The following is a 9,861-nucleotide window of genomic DNA, read 5'->3' as shown; positions in this document are numbered from 1 at the left end:
GCTGTGGGAGGGGGGACCTCTTTCAGATAAATCTCTAGAGGTGGCAGGAGAGGATCTCAGGACAGAGTGAGTAGTGAGAGCTCCCATCCTGGCTCCAAGAATGGTACTTCCCCTCCCAAGAATCCCTAGATGAGGTAGGGCAGCAAGCAATGGGCCTGTATACCTAAGTCCCCGCCCCAGAGCCGGCCCCCAGGGTTCAGACTCCTGGAGCTTTGTGGCCCAAAGTAGAGATACGGCCCTCCAGACATGAGTCTATGTCTGGCCTACCAGCGAGCCACCACTAACCCAGAGGAGCCAGGAGAGCAAGAAGGGACCGCTCACAACCAAACCGCTACCTCTCAAGCCCAGGACACACTGGCGCCTTCATGGGCACTTCCCTGGCACTGCTGCCTCCAGTCTACACTCCAACTCTGGGAAGAGGACTCGCCACCCCCATTGTGTAAATGAGGAAACTAAGGCTGAGAGATACTTTTGGCAGATGGGCTGCCTTTGGTCTAAGCATAACTAGTGAGTACATCATAAAGCAATGCCAACCACCACGGCCTGAAGAACTGCCAAGGTGGGCAAGGCAGCTGATGCCTGGGAGGATGACAGAGGTCCCACTTGGATATTCACAGGGGTGTCTCTGGTAAAGTGATATTTGAATTAGGCCCCAAATAAGGAATGAGAAGGTGGCAGCTACATGAGAGCTAGGGAAGAGAGTTCCAAGCTGAGGAAACAAGTGCAAAGGTCCTGAGGTGGGAAAGAACCTGACGGGTATAAAACAGGCCAGGACACTAAACCTATCTATGGAGATAGAGTATGGCGATGAGAAGGAGGGGCTGTCAGCAGTGGCCGACCACCCAGGCACTCAGGCTGTGGTGTGAGGTTTGGATTTTACTCCAAGAGCAATGGGAAGCCACTACAGGGTCTCATCAGGCAAGAAATGAGATCTGATTGATGCCTGGCTGCTATGTGGAACCTGGACTGGGGGTGAGGGCATGGGTTCAGGTGGGGGCCAAGGTCGAGGCAGAGAGAGGCTGGAAGCAGCCATTACCGCCTTCTGGGTGAGTGACGGCGACAGTGTGGGCTTTAGGGTGGCAACTGAGGTACAGAAGTGGGAGATCTGGCATGTTTGGAAGGGAGCCCAAGTACCCTGTCCTTATCTGGTGGCCAACTCTGCACCTTCAGAAAGCTGCCCCGCAGATCCTTCTCCACAGCCCACCGCCCACGTCAGGGCTGGCTCCACTCAAGATGCCACAGCAGGGCCTTCTGAGACAGCACTCCTCTGACCAGGGCCTGGTTCCAGTCTGTTCATCTGTCTCTTCTACTCAGCGAGGCATTCCCAGAGACAGAAAGGCTGGCTGTGACCTATGTGGTGCCCAGCCTGGTGCCAGACTCCTCCTAACAGGCTTCACTCCAATCAGGGCTGGTGATCAACCATCACTAACCCTCCCCAGCAAGGCCCACTGGCTCCCTCTCTCTGCGGCTATAGAGGGCTGGCTGAGTGTATCTCTGCAGAGCTTCACTGGACATAGTGGCCATGGGTCAGCAGCACTTCCTTCCCCTGCTCAAGTCTTGCTCAAACCTGCACCTCCTAATCCCCCCAGGGCTCATTAGCACAGCTTTCATCTAACCCCAGGCCCTGGAGTCCAGAAATGTGAGCTCCATGGTCAGGAGTCCAAGTAAGAGTCCACTGCCTCCACTGGGCTCCCCAACATTGGAATGGATGCCTGACCCCTGGATTGGGGCATGCACAGACACCAGGATGGCCATGGAGGTCAGGCACAGGGGAACAGCCCCTAGTCCCTGCAAGAGCCAAAAGGCTCAGCTGTTTTTTTGTTTTTTCAATTGACATCCAATTTGTATATCATAAAATTCAGCATTTTAAAGTATACAGTTCAGTGGCTTTTAGCATACTCACAAGGTTGTATAACTTGCACCACTATCTAATTCCAGAACACATTCATTACCTCAAAGAGAAACGCTATAGCCATTAGCGGCCACTCCCCATTCCCCCCTTTCCTCAGTCCCTAGCAACCACTCATCTATGTTCCATCTCTATAGATTTGCCTATTCTGGACACTTCATCTAAATGGCAAAAGGCTCAGCAATCTTCCAGGCCCAAGATTCCAAGTGGAGCCATGGAAGGGGCCATAAGAACAATGGGGCTTCCTATCCTTTTTGAGAAGAGGATTTGCACCAGACTGGCAGTCACGCACATCCAAGAATCTGAGTTTCCCTAGGGAGCGAAGCCTTACTCATCCCAGAATTCCCTTAAAGCCAGGCCCAGAGTTGGCCCTCCCACTTCCCCCTCCCAATCTCAGAGCAGAACAAAGCCAACAAAACAAAAACAAGCCGTGGCTACTGGTCTAGGCCAGGAACTGTCTACAAGCCTACATTAGATGCCTGCCAAACATCAGCCATGAAATAAACTTTGACCAATTCTCCTTTCCCAAAAGGAGAATTCACAAGAATTCACAAGAAGCCATGTATTAAAAAGAAGCACCCTGTTAGGTAAAAGATCCCCCTCTCCCCACTGGCAGTTGGCTGTGAGGTGGTCATTTGGTCCATCGCTCCTGGCAAGGTTTGAGTCTGCACGCTTTGAGGCATCCCACATGGTAGCTACTCACTCATGCGCAGAGGACGACCCCAGCATGGGCTCTCCCCACTGTCTGGGGAGGTTAAGCAACTGGCCTTAAAAGCTCTTCGGCACAACTGGTGACCACTTGGATTCCCTCAGAGGGGGCAAAGCGGGGAGGGGGCCTAGTTCTAAGGCTCAAGGGCAGGGGCTGGGCAGTGTGTCATCTGTCCCATGGGCTCAGGAAAGCAGAGCTTGGGAAGAAACCTCCCAAGGCAGTTCTTCCTCAGGGCCCCTACAATGGACTCCTGCCCCACTGTAAGGGTATCTTTTCTGATAAATGTGTTCCCAAAACACGGAGTCAATCAATTTTGCTTTTAAAACCAGCCCTAATTTAAATGTCCAACAACTTTTTGGGTAACACCAACAATTACTTCTATTTGCTATTCATTTTTAACTATCAGGTTTGCTTAAACGAGGCTCCTCCCTTGTATTCATGTACATCTTCCTCACCCAGTGTGACCGTGTGACCCCAACTTAGGCCCATGCCTCTGTCCTTGTTCCCAGCCCCATGGAACAGCTGATACCAGCACATAGAAAGTCAACTCCAGACCTTGTCTTCCTCCTCCCGTGTTCCCAGAAGCCAGGCAGTGGGAGGCTGAGCTGGGTGGGGAGGAGGACAAGGGGACTTACCTCTACAGGAGAGGGTATAACACACAGAAAAGCATCTGCTATAGCTTGAGAAAGATGCCGAGGTTGAAAAAACAAATGACCGAGGCTAGGGGAAGAGTGATGTGCCTGCTTCAGCACCCCCCTCTCACCGCCCCCCCCACCAAGAATCCTGAATGCTGGAGCTGGCCATCCGTCCGCCTACACTCTGACCAGTGTGAGCTAAAGGAGACCAAATGGTCCCATCACCACACCCTTACAGAGAAGGGGGCCCTCCCACTCTGGGCTCTCTCGCACTCACGCAGGCCATGAAAGGATCACAGAAATCCAACCGCCTTCCTGAAGTACTGTGAAATCACAAGAGGCTGGAGGGCAGCCTGCCCTCCTAGGACTGTTCTTGGTCTTAGGTCTTTTGTCTAGTCATGGTTGTCAAAGTGACCACAGCACCCTGTCCAAGCAATTCACCTGCCGGTGGTTTGGCAGTGCTGTGTTATGTCAAGTTGGCCCCAAAACCTAAGAGTTTACCCGTTGTAGGAGACCCAAAAAGAATCTATGTTAAGCATCTGCTGGTGCAGGGTGGAGGTCTCTAGGAAGAGGTGTTGCCTGAGATGGTGAGGTCAAAGGGCAACCACCTCCCTCACAGACATGAAGGAAGCAAACACCTTAGAGACCGGAGCCACCCTAGAGCAGAGAGACCATTCAACCATCATGCTCCTTCTGCATTTGAGAAAATGGGGAGTCCAAGGGCCAAGGAGCTCATTTCTAGAGTCAACAGTTTACCAGGTTTTCCATTCTGGGTTTCTGGGGAGAAGAATCTGTCTTCTCACCTCCCACCGGCTTCGGCATCAAAACAGCTTTCAGAACCAACTCTCCTCACTTCTGATCTGAAATGGCCCAGCAGTCACCCTCCTCCCTCAGGGTGACCCCCACTAGCCATGTGAGCCTCCTACCTGCCGGCCCCTCCTGCACGAGGCCTCCACTTGCAGCCCCAAGCCCCCAAACATTTAGTGTACTGTAGGACCTCTAATCTCACCCCTGATTTAGGCCAGCTGAGGACAGTCTGAAACACTAATCTCAATTTTTTTTTTTTTTTTAAGTGCAGCTGTACTGCTCCAAAGCACTCAGAATAGGCTCTTCTACTTTTCAGGTCATCTGCACCAATGAGGCAGAAAAGCATGGTTTGTAACGATCATGGAATCTTTCAAAGCGCTTAAATATATTTAATTAGCAAAATCATTCAACAGGTCCCTTACCCACACCACTGATTTGAAACACCTCTGCAGGCCCTTCCTGGTGCATAGGAAAGCAAACCAGCCTCATAAAAACCTACTTTCTACACATTGCATTTGTGGTCTTTCTCTGGCAAGGGTGCATTCATGGCAAGAAGGACAGAGAGAGTCGAGTCTGTTTCTCCTGCACAGCCGAGAGCTCTAAAGCACACCAGCATTTCTGCCCATTCCTCCAAACACCCAGGCTTGGGGCTCAGGCTCCGGGAAAAGGCCAACTGCAAAGCTCACAGTTCAGACCACACCAGAACACCAGCACCTCAGGAGGGGAGGGAATGGTGTCAGCTCAAAAATTCTCGGAAAAGACTCTACCCTGGCATTACCTAGCATCAGGACAGGGCCTGCACCTGCTTGTGAGCAAGCTGGGAGGACAAAGGCCAACAGCTGGAGGGAAGGGGGTGCCTAGGGCGGTCTCTCCTTCCTTCAGCAAAGTTCTCCTGCTTCCCATCCCACTGGGTGTATATGGGAAAAGACACCAGAAAAGAGTTCTCACTTATCTATTTTGTTCTAGACACAAGACACTTGTTGCCCATGCCTCACCTACCTGGTCAAGGAGGTAGCAGGCACAAGGCCTGCGGGATGCCGGGGCCACTTACCAGTGGGGGCTGCGGCTGGGGGTGCTGCCCTGCTCCCGAAGGGGGTGGGTAGTGCATAAGGAGATTGAAGGCCGAGTAGACGGTGTCTTTGTACATGCCGCTGGCGCACTCCGGGGCCTTCAGGCCTGGAAAAACCACAGCTGGGTCAGACGCGCCCGCCCGGGCTGTCAGGGCCGGAGGGGTCTGCTCTCCAGAGTAAGAATTGCCGAGGGGTCCCGTTCAAGTGGGACTTGAGAAAAAAAGCGCCGGGAGTGCCTCGGTACCGAGTTCCGACGAAGGACCCCACGTCCAGGCCTCCCCTGGGCGGCCCCTACTTGACCCCCAGCCCGCCCGCCGGCCAAGGAACCTGGGCCAACGCTTTCTCCTCAAGACTGGGGATTAGTCAGTCACCTGGGCAGGAGGGGAGGCGGAGATGGCGGGGGTCTGTTTACTCCTATAAAGGTCAGGGCACCGGAAGTGACTCGAGCCCGGCGGCGCCCGGGAAACCCGCCCCCACCCCACCCCCCGGTTTTGCCGCCTCCTTTAGTTGCCGTGCGGGGTGCACCCCCCCCCCGCCACCCCCGTCCTCCGTGCCACCCCCTTTCCCACCGGGGCCTTAGCGGCTGGAGGGGAACCGGGCGGTAACTCACCGTCTTCCAGAGACTCTGGAAGTTTATCGGGGAAAAGTCTTTGCGAAGCGTGTTCCCGCCCGAGAGCCTGCGGGGAGATCCAGAGGGGGCGTGAGGGGCGCGGGGCTCGCGGCCCGGGGCAGGAGGGGTCTGAGGGATGGGTACCCCAGGGGACCGGGAGGGCGGGGCGGGGCTAGCCGGGCACGGGGGGGGGGCGGCGGGCGAGCGAGAGGCGCAGGGCGAGGGCCGGCGCTCACCTCGGCCCCGACCTCCGCCTCGCCGCGGGCCCCGGCACCGGCCCCAGGGACCCCCGCGCCGCCTGCCGCGCCCTCGGACTCATTGACCAGCGACGACTTGAGCTCGGCCAGGTCGCGCTCGGGGCCCGCGGCGCTGTCGCGGCTCTTGTCGTCCTGCTCCTCGCCCTCGTCCTGGAAGGCCAGCAGCTCGTCGGGCGCGCCGAGGTCGTCGCCCCCGCCCGCGCCGCCCCCGCCCGAGTCCAGCTGCGGCATGGTGCGCTCCGCCCGCGGGGGCGCGGCGCGCGGGAGTGCGGGGCGCGGAGCCGGCCCGGCAGGCGGCGAGCCCGGAGTCCGGACCTCCGAGCCCGAAGCGCGACGGGCGGAGCGCGGGCTGACTCCGCCTGGGCGGGCTGCGGGCGCGGGGCGCGGGCGCCAGGCTGAGCGGCTCCGGGAGCTGGCGGGTCCGAACATCAAAGGCGCCGCCGGCTCAGTGCGGGGGGCGGGGCGGGGACGCCGGGGGCGGGCCGGGCCGGGGGCGTGGCCAACCGCCCCGCCCCTCCTCTCCTCGGAGAGGCCGGGACGCTACCGGCGCGCGCAATCTTAAAGGGCTAGCTCTCGCGGGCGTAGCTGTGAAGCGTCCGACAGGCTTCACCCTTCTGAAACGCGGGGACCCTGAACGAGACTCTTGACCCTGCTTCCTCACCTACAATATGGGATTCCCCGCTCTGCGCCCAGGTTTCTCCACCTAGGCCGTGGGGGTGACCTGGAACGCAAGGCAAGGTGTGAATTGCGTCGGCCAGTACGTCAAAGGCTTGAAAATGGGGACTTCTAGAGGTTGAAGGCTGTTCGAAGCTGTTCTCCAACACCGGCTGGCAGGGTTAAGGTTCCTCAAAGTCCCATTCTCTACCCTATTCTGCAACCCTAAACCAATCTGGGACTTCCTTCCAGGCTGCCCACATACAGTGCGAATACAAGCATTATGCCCCTCACACATTTACTGAGCGCCTGTTGCATGCGGTGCTAATGCATTACACCCTGTGACGTGCTTCTCAGCCCTGTGGCATCTCTGAGGCGTGGAACAGCCAAGAGGACGAGGAGGAAGGAACCCCCAAACCCGGTGCCGATCTTTCAGCCCCCCACCTCTCCCTCCCTCCAAACTAAGTTCTACGCCTAGAATCTGCAGCGCATGGATGCGAGGCATTGGGCAGCCACGTGGGCCGCGGGATTCCGACGAGGGGTGGGTCTTCCGAAGCAACTCAACACGGGAAGTCGCATTCCCATGGGGCCAATTGACCCCGAGCCTGACGCAGGCGGACTCTCGCAAGATCCAAGCAGCAGGCTCTATTAGAGCCAGAGGAGCGCGGGAACGTGTGCCGGCTTCCATCGCATCTACAAGGCACCCGGGGTCATGTCCACTCGGGCCTCCACAGGACGCTTGGCCTTGGCTCGGCCACTGTATCTGGTTAAAACATAGATCCTTTAGGATCGTTGTGCAGTGAACCGCAGCCCCCAGCAGGTTTCTGAGTTGGATTCAGTGTAGACTTTCCCACCTCTCCCGAGGGCACAGGGGCAGCGAGTATTAGGGAGGGAGGGTGTCTTGGACGCCTCTCCCGCTCAGAGCCCCACAGGACCCCTGGCAGCAGCGCAAAGCGGGGCCGGAAGAGGGCCGCCCCGCCCCTCCGGGTCCAGGCCCAGCCTGGCTGGCTGCGGATCAAAGAGCCAGGGCCGTCCTTCTCGGCGTTCAGATTCTATCTGCGCCCGCTCAGCGGGGCGGCTCGGCCTCCTACCTCACGACTGGAGTGCCCACTTTTCCTCCCTTCCGGGAGTTGGGGGCTGGGGGTTACTAGTGCTCAGTTTGGCGACGGAGATGTGGAGAAGGTCCTGCCCATTATGCTCCCCCAGTCTCCATTTCTGGATGTGAGCTTGCTACTGTCTCACGTTATCCCCATTGGGCGGTGGGGGTTGGGGGGAGGCTCCAGCAAGTCTTAGCCCAGTAGGGAGGGGAAAGGGTACAGGAGGAGGGGCCCATGCCCCCCCCCCCCCCACTTCAGCTTCTGAGGTTATAGGATCTGGCTTGGATGAGCCTCCTTTGGGAAAGCTGTATGGGAAGATGAATCTGCCCAACTCAAAGGCTTTGGGGGTCCTCTTGCGTTTGAGAGTGATCCCAGCTTAGCAGGAGACTCCTCCAGGACAAAAAGGTCCCCAGACCCATGAGTGAACATAGAACAGTGGGGGTTGTTATCTCCAGTCCATGGAGAAAGGAGAGAAGTCAGGGCAACAGTGAGGTGGTTTGTTTTTCTCAATAAGGCTGAATTTTTTCAGCTTAAAGTATTAACTTTTAATCAGAGATTATGGATTTTCTGCTTTCTTGGTGTAAAAAACAGCTTTTCTTTGCTAAAATAATGGTGAAAATTGATTTTTTAAAATGTTCTTATTTGGCAAAAGAAATAATTGGCCGTTCTATTCGCTCCCCCACCCCAGATCTCTTTGGACATTTTATAGAGCTGTGAAATCCCAAAGTCTGGGAACCACTGCTGTACAAGGTCATGGCTTTAACCTCTTGCCCTGCGGTGTGGAACCAGGGGAGGAGGCAGGTGAGCGGGGAGAATAGGGAAGTGAGGAGGAGAAGTAAGGCAGGGACAAACCAGCTGAGTATCAGACATCTACAGCTACACTGAAATTAGCTTGAATGCCCTCTAGGGAGAATCGACTGTGTGTGTACCTAATCCGGACTCAAGCTGTGGAGAGGGGAGAGACGGTGGAGGGGGTCCTGTTCTCCAGGGGTCACTGCTTGAGAAGCTGAGAATTTATGAGAGCCAAGCTTGTTGGTGATTCATCTACACAGACCATGGGCAGAAGGAGCTCAGATATGGTGAAATCAATGTGGCTGGGGTGGTGAGGTGGGCTTCCTGGAGGAGGCAGACTTCATCTGGACCTGGAAAGCTCTCTAGGGCTCAGAGCGGTAAAGAGTTAAAGGAGTTCAGGCTTGTCCACAAAGGGCAGAAGGCAGGTGTGGCCCTCAGCAGCCTCTTGTCTGGTTGGCACTGATTGCATCATCATCGTCATTATTATCATCTTCTCAATGACTTCATCTTGCTGAGTGCTGTGTGTCAGGCATCATGTCAAGAGCTTCACACACATTATCTCATTTAATCATCATACAAATCCTGTGACATAGGAGCTATTATCCTCATTCATGAACAAGGAAAGCAAAGCTCAGACAGGTTGAATAAGCCACCTAGGATCTCAGAGCTTGGAAGTGAGAGTATCAGAATTCCAAACCTTGACAGTGACAGGATCCTGAGCCCACACTCTAACTACCACACTCTAGTGTTCCGTCATGACCTCTAAAGTCCCGGTTAGGGGGGGGGTGTGCGGTTTTTATCTGCTCTGTGGTTTCTGCAAATGCTGATGAATGAGCTGCTACTAATAGAGTCCTGGCTTTCTGGGTGGCTCATGGTCCGTGAGGATTGGGGAATCTCCCTGCTTGGTCCATATAAGATGGCTCAAGCCCTTTGCTAGGTAGGAGGGCCCAGAGCATCTCCCTTGAATCACACTTCAGTCTGTACCATCTCTCCTCTGGGCCCACACACAGTGACTGTGGGCTTCTTCCACAGAATGGTGGGTGAGCTCTGCTGCAGCTGCCCCTCTGGGGGTGACCAGGGAGTTTCCGGATGAGGGCCAGAGTCTTCTGCAGGGAGGACCCAGACTCTTCTGGACTCATGATGTTCAGGTCAAAGCTGAAGATAGCATGAGTCTTCATCTTCATGCAAACAAACCAGGTGGACGTGTGCTCTCCTCAGAGGCTGGAGATAGGACAAAGTCAGAGCTCACAAGGGTTGAGGGTCTGAGTACAAGAGCACCAGCTTGGATTTAGGCAGGCCTATCTGAGTTTCCCTGCCCTAC

General features: G+C 55.8%; 1 protein-coding gene across 1 annotated transcript in view; it reads right to left on the bottom strand.

Moving 5' to 3' along the window:
• The window catches only part of TCF7 (transcription factor 7), a 31,773-nt gene extending 25,366 nt beyond the window's left edge, over positions 1-6,407 (bottom strand). The window contains 3 exon segments of the mRNA XM_045489001.1: positions 5,112-5,236; positions 5,741-5,807; positions 5,977-6,407. Of these exon segments, the coding sequence (XP_045344957.1) occupies positions 5,112-5,236; positions 5,741-5,807; positions 5,977-6,228 (444 nt within the window). The 5' untranslated portion in view covers positions 6,229-6,407.
• Positions 6,408-9,861: the final 3,454 nt, after the last annotated feature.

The sequence above is a fragment of the Leopardus geoffroyi genome, chromosome A1 (assembly GCF_018350155.1).
Source record: "Leopardus geoffroyi isolate Oge1 chromosome A1, O.geoffroyi_Oge1_pat1.0, whole genome shotgun sequence".
NCBI classification, from domain to species: Eukaryota; Metazoa; Chordata; class Mammalia; order Carnivora; family Felidae; genus Leopardus; species Leopardus geoffroyi.
Note: the sequence above shows the minus strand (reverse complement) of the source record. Positions and strands in the feature narration are given on the sequence as shown.